Source organism: Anthonomus grandis, chromosome 2 (assembly GCF_022605725.1).
Source record: "Anthonomus grandis grandis chromosome 2, icAntGran1.3, whole genome shotgun sequence".
Taxonomy (NCBI): Eukaryota; Metazoa; Arthropoda; class Insecta; order Coleoptera; family Curculionidae; genus Anthonomus; species Anthonomus grandis.
In genome coordinates, this window is record NC_065547.1 from 37,940,771 (window position 1) to 37,962,845 (window position 22,075).

General features: G+C 32.7%; 1 protein-coding gene across 1 annotated transcript in view; it reads left to right on the forward strand.

Moving 5' to 3' along the window:
- Window positions 1-22,075, forward strand: part of LOC126750481 (citron Rho-interacting kinase-like) — a 51,787-nt gene that overhangs the window by 5,352 nt on the left and 24,360 nt on the right. The window contains exons 4-12 of the mRNA XM_050460115.1: window positions 51-214; window positions 269-442; window positions 501-1,228; window positions 11,758-11,868; window positions 11,923-12,384; window positions 12,440-12,578; window positions 12,629-12,787; window positions 12,839-12,990; window positions 21,010-21,133. Of these exons, the coding sequence (XP_050316072.1) occupies window positions 51-214; window positions 269-442; window positions 501-1,228; window positions 11,758-11,868; window positions 11,923-12,384; window positions 12,440-12,578; window positions 12,629-12,787; window positions 12,839-12,990; window positions 21,010-21,133 (2,213 nt within the window). The remainder of the gene's footprint in view (window positions 1-50; window positions 215-268; window positions 443-500; window positions 1,229-11,757; window positions 11,869-11,922; window positions 12,385-12,439; window positions 12,579-12,628; window positions 12,788-12,838; window positions 12,991-21,009; window positions 21,134-22,075) is intronic.

Sequence of the window (22,075 nt, forward strand, 5' to 3'; positions counted from 1 at the left end):
TAGTAAGAATAAATTAGTCATTAAAGCATTTAAAGTATCTTCTTTTATAGATCGGTGTGGTCATTTAAAGTTGGCAGACTTTGGCTCTGCTGCTAAACTGGATAAAGATGGATTGGTGAAAGTGGGACTTCCTGTAGGAACTCCTGACTACATTGCTCCAGAGGTGTTGCAATGTTTGGATAATAAAAGTGAAAAGTCAGTTACAGGATATGGGGTAAAAAAATAATTAAATATTTTATTTTAGATTTCTTGTGATATTCTATTTTAGATTTCTTGTGACTTTTGGTCATTAGGTATTTTGGCCTATGAACTTACTATTGGTAAACCACCCTTTCAGGGCCAAACTACCACCACAGTTTATTCAAAAATCATTAACCACCTGAATCATTTAAAATTTCCTTCTGATATAACTTTAAGCCAGGGTTATGTTAGTTTTATAAAGGTACCCATAGACTTGATTAACGAAAATAGGTATATACTTCTTTATATTATGTTTGCAGGCTCTTTTAACTGATGTGAAGTCTCGACTAAAGCCCCACAAAATAAAATCCCACACAGTTTTTAAAGGCATTCATTTTGACACTTTAAGAGAACAAGTGCCTCCTTATGTCCCCAAAATCAACTCTAACGAAGATATTAGTAACTTTACTGATATCCAAGCGAGAAAAAAGCACCCGAGCATAGAAAACTTCAAGAAGAAAAGCCACTTTTCCGGAAGAAACTTGCCATTTATAGGTTTCACTTTCACCCATGACCCACAAGAAGGTTTCGAGCCAACTTTTCATCGCCGCTCCATCCAAAAGAGCGAAATAGTGGAAAACCTAAAAGCCGAAGTAGAAAATCTAAGAATGACCGTGTCCAAAAGCGGAGACTTCAACCAAGAAAAAGAGTGTTTAGAAAGGAAACTCGAAGAGACAAGCATTAAGCTTCAAAGCATCGAAGCTCTCAGGGACAAATTGGAAAAGCAACTGGCGGAGAGCATGGCCGAATCGTCCGCAGTGAAACGCACGTTAGAACTGGAGCGTAAGGAGCGAGCCAATTTGGAAAAAAAGGCGTTAGACTTAATTAAGGGGGCCAAAATGAAGTGGGAACAAGCGGAAAAAGCCAAAGTGGACACCCTGGAGTTGGAGATAAAGCAGCTCAAGTCGAAAATAGAACAGTTGAACCATACTAATCAGATGTTGGATGAGCAGTTGCAACATGCCATGAAAATGGATGAGAAAAATAGGTAATATTGTTTAATTTTTTATTAGGAAGCCCTAAAATGCAAGCCAAGTAATTAACCTATTAAAACTAACATGAAATTAATCAATCAACGTGTTCTTTATTTATATTAAGAATCAACATGACAAAGCTGCAAAACTACAGATATAAAACTTGTGTTATAAAAAATGTATAACACAAGTCTAAATCTCAGTCTAATAATATATATTATAATTAATAACTTTGAAGTTATTTTAGAGAATAAAAAAGTAATACCAATCAAATTAAAAAATATGTAAAATAAACAAAATCTAAAACAAAAATTAACATATTACAGTTAATACAAAATTTAAAAAAAAAAAAGAATATTAATGGCAGATATTAAGTAGGTACACAAAAATCAAACAATTGAATTGGCAGTGGGGAGTAAAGATCTTGATTTTCGTTATTTTTGATTACTCATTACTTATCCTTACCCGGTTATTAAGTAATCATTTGACATATTCATTACTTTGATTATTGTGTTGTTTCATTATTTTCTAATTTCAAGTACTTTCATGCCAACTTAGAAACATATCAGGGTAGGATATATTGGTATACAGGGTGGCTAAACGAAAACGAAACGCTGGTCATGTCGGGGAAACATTTTCAAAGTATAGTACCACCCCCATCTGTCATCCCTTAGCCAGGGTGGAACTAACCTCAAAAATTTTAAATGGAATAGTGAATCGAGTTATACCTTGTTTAAAAGGTCTTTCGATTCCCTTTACGGCTATACCCAGTTTAAAAGTATATTATAAGTATTGACTATTTTAACATTTAATACAGTTTGTTGGAAAACCTGTATATAATGTTGGGGTTTCAGAAAAACTGTATTAAATCGCAATCCTACACTAAGCACTTGACAGTTAGCTTCTGTCTCTGGAATCAATCAGGGAAGTATACAAGGGATTCTAAAAACTCATGATTTCCACCCCTATGATATAAAGCTGGTACATGAAATAAATGAAGACGAGGATCGGCGCTTGGAGTTCTCTAAAATAACTAGTGAAAGAGCATTAAATAATACCAAACATTTGTTTCTTAGATGAATGTTTGTTTTTCGTAAACGGCACTGTAAACCGTCATAATTGCCGTTATTGGTCGAAGCACAATCCACATATTTATCACGAAGCACATACTCAACATCCCCAAAAATTAAACATTTGGTACGGCATTTATGGCGATCATATTATTAGATAATTTTTTATACCCGGTAATCTTGATGGGGATATCTACTTCAAGTTATTACAAGAAGCTTTCAATCCGGCAATAACGGACATTATTGAAAATGGCAATAACAATCAATAGGTTGAAGGCTAGGTGATGTTTCAGCAGGATGGTGTGCCCTCTCATTACGCAATAGCTGTCCGCAATTATTTAAATGAGAACTATCCTAGGCGCTGGATTGGACGGAAAGGCTCTGTTGAATGGCCCGCGCGGTCGCCTGATCTTTCACCTCTGGATTTTTTTCTGTGGGGTCACCTAAAGAGTAAAATCTATGCTACCCAAGCAGCTTCAATAGAAGAGCTGCGCGAAAGGATTACATTTGAATGCCAACAGATAACTCCTGATATGCAACGAAATGTGCGACGTCGATTTGAGCAAAATCTGTATTATTGCATGGAGGCCATTTGCTGAACTAGTGTTTATCTATTATTGTTCTAAATTAATAGTTTGACCAAGAATTGCGATTATTTTTCAAAAAACTGTATTAAATGTTAAAATAGTCAATAATTTGAGAACCCCTGAAGTAAAATCCTTTAAACTAGGTATAGCCGTAAAGAGAATCGAAAGACCTTTCAAACAACGTGTAACTCGACTCACTATTCCTTTTAAAATTTTTGAGGTTAGTTGCACTCTTATGACAGATGGTGATGGTATTATACTCTGAAAATGTTTCCCCCTAGTAATCTCAGTTGACGTGTCCGAGCGTTTTCTTTTTAGCGATATGGCCGCCGTTTGGTTTTCGCTTAGCCACCCTGTATAATTGTATATTATATATACCATTCTAGCTTTTCACCAATTTTGAAGATTTTCTTATTCATCATTAGAATTAAATCATAGAATTTTCGCCCATATAAGAGTGACATTCTAAAATTCCTATTGCTTTTGCATCAATTTATTGTCGAGCAACTAAAATTTTATCCTCAGATTGACGTAAATCACAGCGATCTGCTTCTATCATCCGAGCTGTTTCTAAACGTTTTTTGGCAATATACTGGGTCTACCAATAGAAGTGATAGAAGTTTAGTGGGCCATGTACGCAAAATGGTATGTGTCTAAACGCGGATCAAGCGTCAATTGCGTTAAGTATACTTTGACATTTCATCATGAATCGTTTAAGTCAAGACCAACGTATAGCTATCGTGAAAAGGTATTACGAAAATGCGCAATCGGTTAGAGCCTGTTATCGTGCTCTCAGAGAAGATTTTGTTCATCATGGACGGCCTTCTGAGCTTGCAATAAGGCGCACAATTAATAAGTTTGAACGGTAGTACACTCTTCTGGATAATAAGCCACCAACGCGACAAAAAAGTGCAAGGACCGCTGAAAATATCGCCGCTGCAAGAGAAAGTGTTGACGCGAATAACAATGTGTCTGTTTTGCGCCGTTCTCAGCAATTAGGCATTTCACCCATGTCTCTGTGGCGCATTTTGGAGAAAGACTTAGGCCTACATCCATATAAGATGGTTTTAACTCAAGAATTGAAGCCTGCTGACCATGGTTTGCGAAGAACGTTTAACGACTGGGCCCTGTTGCAGTTAGAACAAAATGCCGATTTTGGGAAACAAATCATCTTTTCAGATGAAGCCCATTTTTGTCTTAGTGGCGTTGTCAATACGTAAAATTGCCGCTTCTGGTGTCAGAACAATCCCCAGAAATTAGTACAGGTGCCGTTACACCCGTTAAAAGTGACTGTGTGGTGTGGTTTGCATGTCGGTGGAATTATCGGTCCATACTTTTTTGAGGATGCAGGGGGACATACTGTGACAGTCAACGGAGAGCGCTACCGCGACATGATAACAAACTTTCTTTGGCCTGCAATTGATGGTGGAGACTTCGAACAGAATTGGTTTCAACAGGACGGAGCAACATCACACACCGCCCGAACCACAATTAATTTATTAAGAGATCGAATAATTTCGCGACATGGCAATATCAACTGGCCACCAAGGTCCTATGATCTTACTCCCCTGGACTTTTTTCTTTGGGGATATGTGAAGTCGAATGTGTATTCTAACAATCCTCAAACCATCAATGAGTTGAAAGTTAACATAACTAGGGTTATTCGCGAAATTAAGCCCAACTTGTTAGAAAAAGTGATTGAAAATTGGGTTCATCGTCTAAACGTCTGCCGCCGTAGACGAGGTGGACATCTTAATGATATTTTGTTTAAAACATAATGTTACATAATAAACTACAACATGAAACATCAATCATAGAAATTAACCAATTCGTTTTTATTTTTTAGCAATTTAAACTTATATCATTCTTATTGGTAGACCCTATATATATATATATATATACATAGTAGAGTTCAGAAGAAAAAACTTTTGTTTTAAAACGTGGATCTAGCAAAATAATCTATTTAAAGTAGATGTTATATCTGAAACTATTATAATAACCTTAGGCCGAGTCACATATAATATATAAAATGCTGATAAATGCTTCATTGATTTTTTTTTGAACTTTAATCAATTATCATTTTTTTTAACGCCCTTGTGTTGAATTTTTGTTTTACACACAATCGCTTTTGTTTCTTGAACATTTAACTTAATCTAGACCATTCTGTCACTCCTACAACTGCCTTAACCGCATTTTTTTTCTGTTGTTTCCCTGATTTATTGACAATACTAAATAATTATTTTAACTTTTTATTTTATATTGAGCCGCGTGACTTTGGTCTCTACTCTAATTAATAAGAATATACAAGCCAATTTTCTGTTACAAACTATGCTGTATCACAAATATAGCTATGTTGTCCAAGTGTCTAAAAGCAAACCTACTAGGCATGGTAGCTGAGCTTAGCTTCTAGCATCAATGAGAGTTGAAGATCCCTAATCATTACGTTTAATGGTGAAGAAATACTCTATACTTGCAATGGGGTTGTAAGGCAAGACAAAATGAAAAATATCCAGTATCTATCTCACCACCCGTTTATTTTAAATAGAGTTCTGTTTTTTTTTTTAAAGAACAGAAACTAGCTCAAAATTCCCAACATAATTTTGTTTAAAATAAGATTATTTATTTTTTACTGTCCAGGAAATACGTCAACAAACTGATCAACCCATGTAACAAAATGCATCAAGCAATGAAGTTTGACATGGCATATATTCTTTTTCTACATGATCGAAGTTTTGGTTGGAAGCAGTGATTTTGATATACATATTAGTATATTTGCATTATGGGCTAATACTCATTAGTAAAAACCGCAGTGGTCAAAGTACCGAAAGTAATCGTTTAATTTTTCAGATCATATTCGTAATTCGTTATTACATGAATTGCCGAACAACGAGTACAATCTCTAGTGTGGTGGGTTATTTATCTACGAAGGAACACCGATTCAACTGGTGGATCCACAGTTACTAATTTGTTGTCCATCCATCTATACTCATTTTTCCAGAGCTTTTGATAGAGTTAGTTGTTTATTGCTTTCTAAGCTGGGAGTTTACCGAGCGATCCAGTTTGTTCTAATTTTTTTTTTCAAACTGTTGAACTGTTGAATCCTGAGCTTTAATCGGGTTAAATATAATATTCGACAACATACATTATGATCTCAACGGTTTTCATTTACATTTTCATCATTAACACATACTATGGATGTAATAATGATTGGGCATTTATATTTCTGCACAATCATAATGATATTGATATTTTAAATTTGTCTTTCAACAATTTAAAAACTTGATTAGTTCAGATTGTGAAATTTGTAAATGTAAATTATTATAATATCATAGTTTTGGTCATTATTACTATCATTATAGTTTAATATTATTATCTTAATCGTAGTTAACTTTTTTGTTGCTATCTTTATGCTTTAACGAGGAGATTTCGTCAATTTAATTAATAAAGAAAACGAAACAAAAACAAAGAACATTACAGATAAAATAAAGAAACAGACCAGGTAGCATGTATCTGACAAAAAAATCACTTCCAATACTTTATCTGATAGTAGCATCTTGCAACTATCAATCTTTTAGAACTTTTTATTAAATAGTCTTCCACTATATATAATATATTGGCTTGAAGGTGATTAAACCATATCTTATTTTTTTTGTGAGTTCAAAATAGACCCACACAATGGGGATTTTATGTTTGATAAAGACATAATTTTTTATGCTAATATTACACATTTGTGTAACCCCTGATTGCTCTATTTTGTAACGGAAGAACAGTATTTAACAGTTGCACACGAATCATGAAAACAAAAATCGTACTTCAAATATTTCATACTACTAAGAGCATGTTGGTGCTGATTATTGCACCCAGATTTAATGTGGGTTAAAAATTTTAATTTATTATTTATAAATAACCCATAAAAATTACCTTCCTCCAACTTATTAAAAATGTTATTCTCTAAATACACCTAATTTAGGACATATTTTACGATACATTTTTTACGATATATTTAATGCTAATTTTAACATTTTCAGTATTTTTGTCATGCCATAAAATTGTTGCTCACATGAAGACACTACCTTGAAAACCCCATTCTCTATTGTAGTTATAAAATGCACAGGTACATGGATGAAGTAAATGTCATAATCTTGCAATTTAATATTTCATGCAGATCAAATTAGAAACAATAGTAACTATTTTTAGATCTGTCAGACATATAATATGTTTAAACCAATTCTAGTTCAATATAGTTCTTGCTTTAATACATGCTGTTTTAAGGTGAATTGTACATTAGGGTGGAGCGAATTTTCGATTTCTGGAATTTTAATTACCCTGTATGCTTAATAGGTGCCTATTGTAGTCGTTAGTAAGCCAAAAAAAACTTAACGTCAGAAAACAACTTCTTCGGCTGCCGAAAGTGCCTTAAAATTTCGGAAATTATTATGTTTTTTATTAATTTAGCGAATTTTTTATTTCTTAAAATTTAACCACCCTGTATGTTTAAAAGGTGTCTATTGTACTCCCAAGTGAGCCAAAAAAAAACTAAACGTCCAAAAACAATATCTTCGGCTGCCGAAACCTCCTCAAAATTTCGATAATTAAAGATAGAATCCCATCTATCTTTAATTATCAAAGGGAGCCATTGGTAAGACCCTTGAATCGTGTGAAAATTTACCAGTCGTACAGTTTGAGAAAATTGAAACAATTTTACCATTAGTTGATCTAGAAACCGTAAGTACCGATGCAAAGTATTTATATGAGATGTGTCAAGGAATCTCTACTGAAGTTTTAAAAGACGATTGGACTCTAAAAGCGCCAGGGAAAATGTCACACTCTAGATGGCTTACCACAGCCAATAGAGTCCTAAGGTTATACGTTGCTACCAATGAGCCCTCTCAAAACCTTAAAATGTTAACAGAGTTTATAGTAAAAGTGTATGCCGTATGCTGGTTTCAAATTAAATGCCATTGGTCTTGTAAGGATGGTGCTAGGCACTTGTTTAGCATTATAAATAAATCTCGTTACCTCCCTGAAGAAATAAAAAAAGGTATTGATCCCGTAATTGAGAGAAATGGTTTTTTTGCGCACCCAGAAAATATTTTATTAGCCATGTTAGGAGATGATAGAAAACATATTCGAGAGTTAGCTTTAAGAAGGATTTTAAAATGCAGATCAACCGCAAAAACCGAGGATGTTAGAATATTTCGCGTGAATAAATTGAATTTTGATTTTCAAGATTATGTCGACTTAATTGACCTGCGAAATGTTGTTATAAGCGAACCCCATTAACAATGGAAATTTCGAACGAAGAACTAACTAACATGATTTCTTTGGTTCCTGATGAAATAGGGTTATTAAAATTCCCTTGTCATTCACAGGCAGTTGAACGAGCAGTTAAGTTAGTTACTGAAGCCTCTATGGCGGTTTATGGCCCTGAGCACGAGACGGATTTATTAGAGCTCGTATTGAATCAAGACAAATATTGCCGCAATTTGATACTAAAAAACAATTCTTAGCAGTTCTAAAACAGAAAAAATAAAAAAATTTATTCTAAGGGTGGGAGGGTAGGGTGGAATTCGAGATGCATTTGCACACCCAGGCATAATCGTTTTCGAAAATTAGTTATTTTGTTTTCGCTCCACCCTATTGTACATGTTACCTTAACAGCAATAATCCTTGATTAAATTTGATTTAATTATGAAAGTAAATTCATTGGTCTATTCTGATCATTTTAACCAATTTTAAGTTTGGTTTTTAAACCAAACCAACCCAAAACAAGAATTGATAGGATACATACAGACATACAGACATAGTATGAAAATCCACATGATTTCATACTACCAAAATTTTAACAACAGCTTCCATGAATAAAAAAATATTTTCTTACAAATCTTTTTATTTAAGTAGTTCGGTTATGGGTAGGGTTTGACAGACTCAATATCTGTAAGAGCATGTTTAACACTTAAAATAGAAGATTATTTGTCTGATGTTATTTTCCTCTTTACAATGTCTGTAAGAAACTTGAAAAATCTATCACCATAAGAAATGGCATGCTACAGATACTGCAGTATTAAACATAAAACTGTTGTAATTATAAAAACTTTATATAATTATAATACCTGTTTATAATTACATATAATACTTACATTTATTAACGTATGTCTTATTAGTTTTGGTTATAAAATAAGTGCAGTCAAAGGTGAAGTTTAAAAATAGGCAGGAGAAAGTAAGTTCACTTATTTTAAATCATATATAAGAAGGTATTTCAAAAGTCCGGTAACAATTAGTTACAAAAAATATAGTTCCACAGATATAATTTTTATATCTATTATAGTTTACATTTTATACTTCTAATGTCTCATCTATCTATCTTAAATTACCGTTTTTTTAAATTTATTTTTGAGATAGGTCTGGTACCAATCCTCACAAAGTCTATTTTTCATAATTTAACAAAAAAAAATATGTGAAAAGTAACTGTTAGATTGACATACAGTGTGTCCCACTTAAGGGTTAGCCACCCCTCTAAAATTTTTGTTTCTTGACCAATTTTCAAAAACTTTTTTTTGTTGGATAGATGGTCAAAAATGGCACTTATGAGCCAAGTTCGACATTTAGAGAAAGCAGGTCATGGCCTACTATATTCAAGTGCGAAAAATCGAGAAGTAGTATTAGCGATATTTATTTTTGAAAAATGGTACTGAATTATTGTTCAGGACCACTTAAAACATAAGTGTACCAAATTTGGTTATGATAGTATACAGGGTGTTGAAATAAATTGGTGTCAAATTTTTAAAAGGCGCAAAAACATTCTTAATCAAATACGAATATTTTTTAAATTTTTGGCTAATTGGCATGCGTCTTGAGAACACAAAGGTTGGAAATATCCCTCAATAAACAACAATCGATCATATTATCATTCTATTTTGGGCTCAATTTGTTTGTTTTTTTATGAGTTTGTTTGTTAAATTCCAAAGATATGATTGTGTCTGGTTAAAAATTATTTTGTGGGAATTTTACCCAAGTATGCTATGAAAGAAAATGTTCCTGACAGTTTGTCAAAGTTTTCATGCATTTAGTTCATTTTGACTGCTTGTCGAACAATTATGGGTGATTATAATTTAAACGAAAGAGTTGAAGTAGTGCGGCTAGTTGGCGATGGAGTTAGAACATTTCGTGAAGCTGCGGCGGAATTTAACAGGAGGATCCTGGTAAAAACATCCACCATTCAACAATAGCCAGAATAAACTACGGGTTTGATCAGTCTGGTTCAGTAGGCGGAGTACGTCCTCATTTACATCGTAATCGAGCAAATAATAATAACCAAATAATTCTTGAATACTTTAATGCTAATAGCGTTAGCTCTAGCATTAGAGTTGCTAGTGCCAACTTAAATATTTCCAAAAATTGCATATGGAGGTGTTTAAAGAAAAATAACAAGAAGCCTTTCAAGCCTATATTGCTTCACACTTTGGAACACGAGGATGAAGAATGCAGGATGGAATATTGTTTGTGGTTACAAGGCGAGTATTTGGCTAACCCTACATTTTTGAAAAATATTTTATACACCGATGAGGCAACATTTACTACAAACGGCATAGTGTCATCTCAAAATATTAGAATGTGGAGTAACGTAAATCCCAATTGGGTGATTCAATGTAAAAGGCAGTATTCGCAGAAAATTAACGTATGGTGCGGTATCTTGAACGAACGTATAATCGAGCCGTTTTTCTTTAATGAAAATCTAAATGGACTTAATTTTCTTCGATTCCTGGAAGGTGATTTTAGTGACGTAATCGATGATTTGCCGTTAGCCGATTAAATTAACGTATGGTGCGGTATCTTGAACGAACGTATAATCGAGCCGTTTTTCTTTAATGAAAATCTAAATGGACTTAATTTTCTTCGATTCCTGGAAGGTGATTTTAGTGACGTAATCGATGATTTGCCTAAATCAGAAACATCCGAATCGATGGATAGGACGAAACAGTCCATTAATTCAGTGGCCAGCACGTTCCCCCGACCTTTCTCCCTTAGATTTTTTTCTTTGTGGAACCCTTAAAAACAAAGTGTACAAATCAAGACCGCAAACTCTACATGATCTTTGTGAGCGCACTAGACAAGAGTGTAATGAAATAAGCAGGGTACAGTTAAGAAGGGTGGTAGTAAACAACAGAAGACATAGCATAGAAAAATGTATAAGAATTAATGGAGGACATATTGAAGGAACTAATATTTAGTTTTGTGGCATTCATTTTTAAATTTGAGTGTTAGCAAAGATAAAATACTAGTAGTATTATTATCTTTGGTGTTGGCGCATGCCAATTAGCCAAAAATTTTAAAAATATTCGTATTTGATTAAGAATGTTATTGCGCCTTTTAAAAATTTGACTCCAATTTATTTCAACACCCTATATACTATCATAACCAAATTTGGTACACTTATGTTTTAAGTGGTCCTGAACAATAATCCAGTACCATTTTTCAAAAATAAATATCGCTAATACTACTTCTCGATTTTTCGCACTTCAAACTTGAATACAGTAGGCCATGACCTGCTTTCTCTAAATGTCGAACTTGGCTCATAAGTGCCATTTTTGACTATCTATCCAACAAAAAAAAGTTTTTGAAAATTGGTCAAGAAACAAAAATTTTAGAGGGGTGGCTAACCCTTAAGTGGGACATACTGTATATCTGAGCACGTAATTATAAATATCTATTCACGTTCTCTATTACAGCGATGAGCTTGCGGCTGTCTTTCAGACTTCGAAAATCTTAAAACAATTTTATAAATAAATTAATTCTCTAGATGAAATGTCCTTACTTAAACATTAAAATGTTTTGATTAATTTATCTAAGCCTATTAAAATTTTCAATTATTTTAATTATCTCCAGGCAATCGTTGGAAACCGAAAAAAACTTAAGCAGACGCAGCGTTATCGGCCTCGAAAATCTACTAGAAAAAGTCTCTTCGGACAGACAAAATAAAATCTCCGAACTACAAAGGTATACATTTGTGACATAACACTCAAATAACCAATTAAAAAAAAATCATTTTAGTCAACTAAATGAGGAACTGTGTCATAAGACTGATTTGCAAAACCAAATTGGCACTTTACAAGACGAATTACGTAATCGGGAGGCCGAATTGAAAAGCAACAAGGAAAAATTGAAAAAATGCCGAATGGAGCATGAAGTTTTAAAAACGAAACTTCACGAGAACGAGGGCCTTATTGGGGAACTGAGTGGTAAAGTAAACGAGCTGGAAAAGGATTTGGAGAGGATAGACCAGTATGAAGCGGAAATAAAAAAACTGAGAAACTTGTTCGAGGACAGTCAAAAAACGATTAAAGATTTACAGAATAAAACAGTAATTTTAGAAGGGGAGCGAAAGAAAATGGACGAGCAAAAACTAAACAGTGACGAGCTTAAAGAAAAACTTAATAAAGCGCAAACGCAAGTGGGCATTTTAGAAAAACAACTTGAGCAAGAGAAGGAGCAGTGTGACTCATTGAAAAAGAGGTAATTATTTACTTACTGTCTAATCTGAATCATATATATCGAGTTTTGTAATTAGGCTGAAAGAAGCGGAAAATAATGAGTCCAGTACCCAAGAATTGCGAGAAAAGCAGCTTCAGTTCTATAAGATGCAAAAAGAACTCTCCGACTGTAAAATTGATAAAAGAATTTTAGAAAGGGAGCTAAAGGAGGCAAAGGTAAATCCACGTAAAATAAATTAAATAATTTTACTTAATAGAGATTGCAGGTTGAAATTAAACAACTTCAAGAATCTCTAGCGGCTTCCGAAAAAGCTCTAACCGGCAACAAGACATCCCACGAAACGGCTTTACTAGAATTGTCAGGGATAAATGATAATCTCTCTATGGAACTTGTGAAGTCCAAAGAGACAATAAAAAGCTTACAAGTAAGTTCCTGATCTTTTAGTAATTCTATCGTGCTTATTTTAATTTTTTAGGAGCAATTACAAAACGAGAAAAACAGAATGGGAGATGAAAAGGTGGTAGTAAAAGAGCTGAAAGGGTTCTTAAACGCCAAAGAAGCGACGATAAGGAACTTAGAAGATCGTATTAGTACGTTGCAAAATGAAGTTTCGTCTCTAACATCAAGGTAGGTAAAAGTGCAAATATGTATATATAGTGGGTCGCCTAGGGCAAAGGGAATCCTCTTTGCATTTTAAGTCAAACGAATGAATTTAGGTATGTCGATGTACACGTGCATTCTTTAGCATATTTAACTATTTCTGCGCCATGACGGGTTGAACAGGAAATTGCCTCCGCCTATATATTCTGAAAACCATGATTATAAATTCAAAATTATATTAACGCCAATAGCATTTATAACACCTATTCTATAAACTCTATATGTACGTGAATATCATATAGAGATTCATTTTATTTAACTTGATAAAATGAATAATAAAAAACAGTAATTAGTAACAACATAAAATTTTGCTCATAGCAAGATGATGGACTTAAAAGTCTTTATAAAAAATCTTTTGAAATATTTGATAAAACAACAACACTAAAGCCATCAAAATAAATCCACAAGTGAGTTAAAGAGAAAGCAAATACCCAGATCAAATCACAGAGTTAAAGCAAACCCGAAACAAACACTAAGTTTATTATATAACAATAATTCAATGGTACAAAAATTAACGTCTCTCCAATAGATGTAGAAGTGAAGTATAGCGGGTTAAGGACGGAAATCAAACCTCAAGATTTGAAATTAGCCGAGGTTTCGACGTTTATTTACGTCTTTTTCAAGGCTGAAAAAGATACAATTGGTAGAAAATGGTGAAAGCAATAGTTATTAATACAATAATTTTTTAATACATAAAAGTTAAAATTAAGACGACTTACCAAATTTACATTAGAGGTTTACATAACAATTAAAAAGTAATAACGTCTTCATCATACATACACCACAGATACAATTGTTATACATTAAAATACGCAGCACAACCATTAAGTAAAACAAAAAAAAAAAAAAAACACACAGTATAAATAAAATAAAATTGGCTTATATCAAAGATTGATTCACAATAAATAAGTAGTACGTGTAGTAATTATAGTAAATATTAGCACCTTCTAAGTCAGTGTTTAGTAGTAACTGTACGCAGAATTTGTTGTTATAAAGCAGAAATGATACACATTCTTTTTATGTCTGTAAAATAGGTTTAATATTACCTGGGCTCGTTGAAAAGTTAAGTACTTTACAGTTTGGATTTATACAGCTTTAAAATGTGATTATATTGTGTACTTAAGCCCTGAGTATCGGTTCGGTGATTAACAGAATTATGCAATTGGATGTGTATCATTTCACTGATATTGTGTTTAAGAGTGCCTCTCTCTATCAACTATGAAAAAATCTATGTGGAAAAGTGATGTTGTGCTAAAGCGGTCTTATCTTTTTTGTTCATATTTATGACTCTACAATCATATTGATGCTGATATAGTCTGTTCTTTAAATGCCGCCTAGTGATACCTATATAACACTGTTCACAATTACGACAAGGTATACGGTATACCACACCTGAGCTTAACTCAAGGGGAGTACGATCTTTTAATTGGGAAAACAATACACTGCTTGAGTTTATGTTGTAAAAAGGCAGTTTAAAATTGTAATTTTTTTCCCGGATATGTCGTTGGATTTGTTCTGAAAGTGATTTTACATGTGGAAATCTGAAATATTTTGTTTCTTTATTCCTTACCAGCTGTGTATCTGTTAAAAGTTTCAAATTATTGATAACTCTATTTACCAATGTTGTGGGGTAATTGTTATTTCTTAAAAAACCTTTAATTTTCATTGTTTTATTTGTGTGTTTTTTTTTTTTTTTTTGGTTTTACTTAATGGTTGTGCTGCGTATTTTAATGTATAACAATTGTATCTGTGGTGTATGTTTGATGGAGACGTTATTACTTTTTAATTGTTATGTAAACCTCTAATGTAAATTTGGTAAGTCGTCTTAATTTTAACTTTTATGCTTTGTTTTTGTTTGGATGGTTTCTTAACTATTGTATTAATAACTATTGCTTTCACCATTTTGTACCAATTGTATCTTTTTCAGCCTTGAAAAAGACGTAAATAAACGTCGAAACGTCGGCTAATTTCAAATCTTGAGGTTTGATTTCTGTCCTTAACCCGCTATACTTCACTTCTATTTCAGTTAACACAATTATTTGAATCATAAAATAGGTGAATTATTTTTAGGTTATTTTTTATCAGAGTAATTTCGCATTCGTGAAACATTTTATTAATGATTTTATAAAAAATTACATCATCTAGATATTTCCTTCTGGTTTTGAAAGAACATAAGTTTAAAAGTGATGAAATAAATGTTTTTTACGTGTACAAAAATTAAAACAACAAAACAAAAACCACGACACAGTTAAAATTACATGCAGGTAAAATCGTTAAAAAAAAATATAATGTTATTGTGGGCAAACTAGAATCAACAATAAGCCAAGAAACAAATGTTTTTATTCTTCCGAGCGTTTATTTATTTAATTTTTATGATTCAATGTTCTTTTGATAAGTTAAGGATTAGTAGATAAGGAAGATGTATGTACTATCGTGCCGAAAAAATACTGGGACAGCAAAATCTCCTAAATCTCTTGGTCTTTATTAATTTAATTTTGTGACAGCCGCGTCAACAAAATCGTTCTTTCAAAATGCCTCCTCAACAAAAAGCGATAATATACACTCGTCTGATGGATGGAGTTCCTATAAGAAGAATCGCAGAAGAATTGGGCATTAGTAAAAATACCGTTTCCTTAGCTAAGGCAAAAATCGCAGAATATTGAGCTATTGTAAGAAATCCAGATTCTGGTCGAGCAAAAATTTCAAACGACATTCAAGATAGAGAGTTAGTTGGCTTTCTGAGAAACAATCCAAAACATGAATATTATTTGAAACAGCAATAAAGGCGAAAGAAGACACGCATTTTCCTGGTTCTGCTAATACAGCTCGTAGTAGGATAAGAAATTCGGAAATTAAAAGTTGCTGTGCAACAAATACAATATTTTTGACTGAAGCAAACAAACAGAGAAGATTAAAATTTGCCTATCAATATGCACACCAAAATAACATATGGGTAACGGTAATATTTTCGGATGAAAAAACCTTTCAATCGTGCAATAATGGCAAAATCTGCGTTTACAGGCCTTCTAATACCAGACATGACTAATCAAAGACTAATCAAATGGACGTTTTAGTATAAACGTTTGGGCCTGGATTAGTTTTAGAGGACCAGGCGTTTGTCAAATAGTGCAGGAAAGGATTAATGCCTTATGATATTGCAATATCCTGAACAATGTTATGATGCGATCGGTTGGTGTAGTCTATGGGCAAGATTTTATCTTCCAACATGATAATGCTCCTATACATACAGTCCGTATAGTTCAAAACTATCTAGACGAAAGACGAATTCAAGTTTTACCGTGGCCCTTGAAAAGCCCTGATATCAACCCAATTGAAAACGTTTGGGGTAAAATGACAAAATATATGTATAAAGATAACTTTAGGCCTAGAAATCAGGATGAATTACGCTTAAAGATAGATGACGCATGGGACCAAATAACCGAAGAATATACCAGAAACTTAATTTTAATATGCCGCGACGTTTGCAAGCTGTAATTGAAAACGACGGTGCGCTTACTAAGTATTAATAATTTTTTATTTCATATTAACAAAAAAGATATTACTTAGTTTTGTTTTATTTATAAAATGTGTTCCAAATAAAAATAAATATCGAAAAATAAAAATGTTTTGTATCAATATTATTATTTAAATATGTAATTATTAGGACTCCAAAAATTCATAATGCGTAAATCTGAATACCATACCCAAAGAATGCGATTTACTATAATAGACTAGGAGACAATTCCCTACCTAAATTTTAATGTCCCAGTTTCTTTTCGGCACGATGGTACCTATACGTTCAAAACCAGAAACTTAATTTTTTTAATACACTGTGAGATCTAAATTTGGGACATACACTCTTTGACAAAAATTAAATTTTCTGTTTTAGTTTTATCTTTTTGGTAATAAATGAATTAATTAATTATTTAGGACTATTCAGCTTAAGATCAATCCTTCTCAAAAATTTTCGTTGAACAGTTCTATTACGTCCTTATGGATAGCTGCCAAATGCAGGATGCATATTCTAAAACTGACCTAACTAGGACAGAGTTCATCAACAGACAGCATCATTTAATAAAAAAATATTTTTGCAAGGTTCAGAAAACTTAAATAAAAAATCGCGTTGCTCTATTGAACATGTAATCAATATGCTGAGAAAAAGTAAATTTAGAATCAAACTAAATCTTTACAACGACACTGACATTCAAGTTCAAAATCACCCAATTGATAACGGAAGGTAAATGGCTTTTCCTTAGTACTGAACGATATTACTTTATATTTATTGGTATTCAGAATTAATTAGTTTATTTTTATTGCACCACAGCAAAAAGTCATTAAGATCATTTTGCAACAACTATCTGAAGGTGACTTTATGATCCACATTTTTACATTATTTGCAAAAATCAGAAATGATGCGAAAGAAACAATTATAAAGGAATGCACAGATATGCCCACCCTGAGGAACACCTGATGTATTCAGAGCTTCTAAAGAGACGAAGTTTTTAATTGCAACTACTTGTTCGACCCTTAAGGAAGTCACTAAACCACTCCATCAGAAATTCAGTCCGTCGAAAGTTTTCTGATAAGGAAGTCAAGGTCAACCTTGTCACAGGCTTTGGAGAAATCACTATAAATTGAATCAGTCGGTTATTTATCACTAAAGCCTGTTGGTAATGGCGGATCGAACCCTCAGGAAGCCATGCATACAGTAACAATCAATGGCTCAAACAATTTCCAGAGCAATGATGTCTTTGATAGGGGTTTCAACGTTTGACCTATTTGAATTTTTGAAAATTGGTGAAACCTAGGTTTTTTATGAAATAGTGGAAAAATGGCCCTATTTAATGATATACAGGGTGTCCAAGATAAGAATCCTAAGCATGGGGATCTCGATACCTGTTGGAGGTACAGCTTCGGTTAAATTAGGAAAAAGTTGTGCACTTTGAAGCGTATTTACATGTCGTTGAGAAACTTCAAAAATTTCCATGGCCTGCTGAGATATTTGGAAAAAACGGAAATTTGCCAATATCGATTTTATTTTTTCCTGGCTTTATTTTAAAAGATATCAAAAAACTATTGACACTTTCTCATTGACACTTTTGAAGTAGTACGTGATGGCGCTTTTAAATTTTATATCCGACGTTTCGTTTCCGAGAAACCACCATCAACTTTATTTTTTTATATGGCGCGAAAAGAAAGTACACCCTGTATCTGATTCCATTTTTTATTACAAATTCAACGATGTATCACATGTCACATTTTTTTTGTTAGTAAAAGGAAAAATACAATTTTTCTTTTTTTTTAAACATATTATTAAGTAGGCTTTGGAAACAAATGCTTTGACACTTTGACGTAAATACCTTTTACCCTGTCACATATTTTTTATTAAATATTAATTGCCGTTGTTGTTACCGTGATTGTCGAGGTGTTGTTTGTTGAGTAATTATTGTTATTATTATTTACTGTTGTCGTTATTATTGCTAAAATTGTGTTATTATCTTCAAATCCTGGTGGTCATTATAGTCATGAAGAGAAGTTTGACATGCTGTCGTGCTACATTTTGTGCTACAAAAATACTGTAAATACAGCAGCAATGTATCTTAATAAATTTCCAGATAGAAAGCAACCATGTAAATCCATTTTCTTAGAGTTGGCTCGAAATTTAAAAGAATATGGTTCGTTTAAAAAGCCTGTTTTATCTCGAAAAAAGGAATCTCTTGAAGAAACTAAAAATAATGTTTTACAAGCAGTTATTGAAAACCCCGAGATATCAACCAGGCAAATTGAAAAAAAATTAGGAGTGGCCAAATCTACAGTTCAGTTTATTTTACGTAAAAACAGATATCACCCCTACAAATTTAGAATTTGCCAAGGACTTAAACCTGGGGATTTCGAACGACGTCGGTATTTTTGTGAGTGGTATACACGTGCCTGTGAAGAGGATTTTAATTTTCCATCAAAAATAATATGGTCCGACGAAAGTATGATCACTAATAATGGTATCTTTAACCGCCGCAATAGTCATTACTGGGTCCAACAAAATCCGCGTGTTAAGAAAATATCTAGACATCAACAACGTTTTGGGTTTAATATGTGGTGTGGAATTTTAGGAACCAAAATACTAGGTCCATTTATTTACCATTATTCATTAACAGCAGAACGATATCTTAATTTATTGCAAAATGATTTAGAAGACTGCTTAGATGATTTACCTCTGGCACAAGTCAATAGCTGTTGGTTTCAACAAGACGGGGCTCCTACACATAATTCTGGGCAAGTTCGACAGTACCTTTCGCAGCGTTTTTCTGAAAAGTGGATTGGAACCTCCAGTGAAGTGTCTTGGCCAGCGCGATCCCCGGATTTAACCCCTTTGGACTTCTTCCTTTGGGGATTTATAAAAAACCGAGTCTATCAACATTCTTTTGGAACTGAGCAGGAGTTACGAGAATGTGTGACGGCCGCTTTTCAAAGTATTACGCCAGAAATATTGCATGATGTTTTAACTGCTACTGTAAGAAGATCATACTTATGTCTAGAAAATAACGGAAACCTGTTTGGACACCTGTTTTAAATTAAATTTATAAAATGCGTTAATTTATTTGCTTTTTTCGTTATTTTTAAAATGTATTCATTATTTGTTGGATATCGTTAGAAAAATCATAAAACATTTTTCTATTACTGGTTACATTTTTTTTATTACTGGTTACACAACAAAAAAAATGTGACATGTGATACATCATTGAATTTGTAATAAAAAATGGAATCAGATACAGGGTGTACTGTCTTTTCGCGCCATATAAAAAAATAAAGTTGATGATGGCTTCTCGAAAACGAAACGTCGGATATAAAATTTAAAAGCGCCATCACGTACTACATCAAAAGTGTCAATGAGAAAGTGTCAATAGTATTTTGATATCTTTTAAAATAAAGCCAGGAAAAAATAAAATCGATATTGGCAAATTTCCGTTTTTTCCAAATATCTCAGCAGGCCATGGAAATTTTTGAAGTTTCTCAACGGCATGTAAATACGCTTCAAAGTGCACAACTTTTTCCTAATTTAACCCAAGCTGTATCTCCAACAGGTACCGAGATCCCCATGCTTAGGATCCTTATCTTGGACACCCTGTATTAAAAATATAACATAAAAATTGGGCAACAAGCAGCATGTACATAACTGCAAGAAAACCACAGGGATGCCATCTAGGCCAGGGCAAGACTCGGCTTTAACTCACTCAACTCATTAAAGACATCGGTAACAGAAACCTACAGTATACCCAGACATTTTACAAGAAATATCCAGGGAGTCTTGTGAACTTTCACCCTGAGTAAACATCGATGAGACGATGGAAATCTCGGTTGAAAAAGGTTGAAATTTCCAATAAATCGCTCGACTCAGTATTCTTATAAATCATAATAGTTACCATTTCCTCGTTTTGAATTCATATACCTCAAAAATTATTTGTTATTAGTTAGTCTACTTTCGAGATCTCTCAAATCATTTCTCTGATATCCACCTTTGTCTAATTTTGAATCATAACGTTAAAAAACAAGTATTTTTAATTTTGAAATAGAGTGCTATAAATAATTTTAAAATGTTAAATTTACCAAAAAGTCATCATGGAAAAATAATTTTGATCATGTTTCACTTTTGATATGCGCTACACGAGTATTATACATTTATTGTTGTTTGAAACTCCATCTGTTGCTACAAAAAGAATTCGGAGATTTTCCACGTTGCTGAGATGGTCAGCTCAATTGAGTTGAATTTAAAAGTACAATAATAAGAAAACCAACAAAAGTTTGTTGAAAATTGCAACATGATATTGAAAATTCTTTTGTTTATGAATAACTATACTTTCTTACTATTCATTTTATTTTAAGTCAATATATTTCTAATCGTCCTGCCATAGTTTCCGATATACCTGTAATAAAAAAGCTCACCCTATGGTATATATTTGAAGTGGAAATGTAATATTTTGCTTTTAGGTGCCAAAGAGAAGAAAGCGAAAAAACAAAATTGATGTCTTTAGTTGAGCAGTTGCAGAAGGAGAAAGCTCATTTAAGTGATGTAATTCAAAACGAGAGGGCCGAAAAATCCAATATGAAGTTGGTAAGTGACTTATTGCTTTTAAATTGGTACTTAGAGCTCCGTTGTTTTTGTATCCATTGCTTTATACATCATTAAGATGCTTTAACCTGAAGCTCACTGATGGGACGGTTTTCCTCAACGTGTATTATTTAGTTTCAAAATCTGAGCCTACTCGTATTTTATTTAAATTGTAATAATTAATTATGTGTGACTTATGATAATGGTTATAGTTCCATTCTTTCACTATTGATTACTCAAATTTCAATCAATAATTGAAGATCAAATTTTGTTATACTAGAATTTTATTCTCTGTGTTTCATTAAAGTATTTCATCTTGAAGCTGGCTTATGACTTGAATATTCTTTGAAATATTCTTTAGTTTTCATTTAAAAATTTCAAAAAACTGCGGCGTTTTTTTTATCTGAGATTTTGAAAATCATGTTAAAGGGAAAACAGTTTTATGTAACTTAACTCGATCAGCTTAATTGTTATTTTAAAAGTTATCAATTATTATATGAAATTTAAAAATTAATTTATTTATTACAGGCTATTTCATCAAGTTTAAAAATCAGGTCCAACAGAAAGAGCACTTTCAGTGAGTCATAACTTGGCTTTTAAATGTTTTTTTGAGTGTTGTTTGTCTTCCATTAAAAAAATTAAGCAGATCGTTTATTCATTATACATGATTTACATTTGAAGTCCTAATATTTCCTAACAATCTCACAATGACTGTCTGGCTCATAAATTTTTTTTAACTATCTAAACTGATCTCAATAATAATGATTTTGTTTCATGCTGATATCTATGGTATTGGTATATATTACATTTATAATATACAGGGATAAAACTTATCTTAGTTTATAAAATGTGCTGATGTTGTGGTGGAAAATAACTCCTAGGTAAATCATATATTTTTCTCCTAATAGAATAAAATAGTATACATATTACTGCAGAACAATAGTT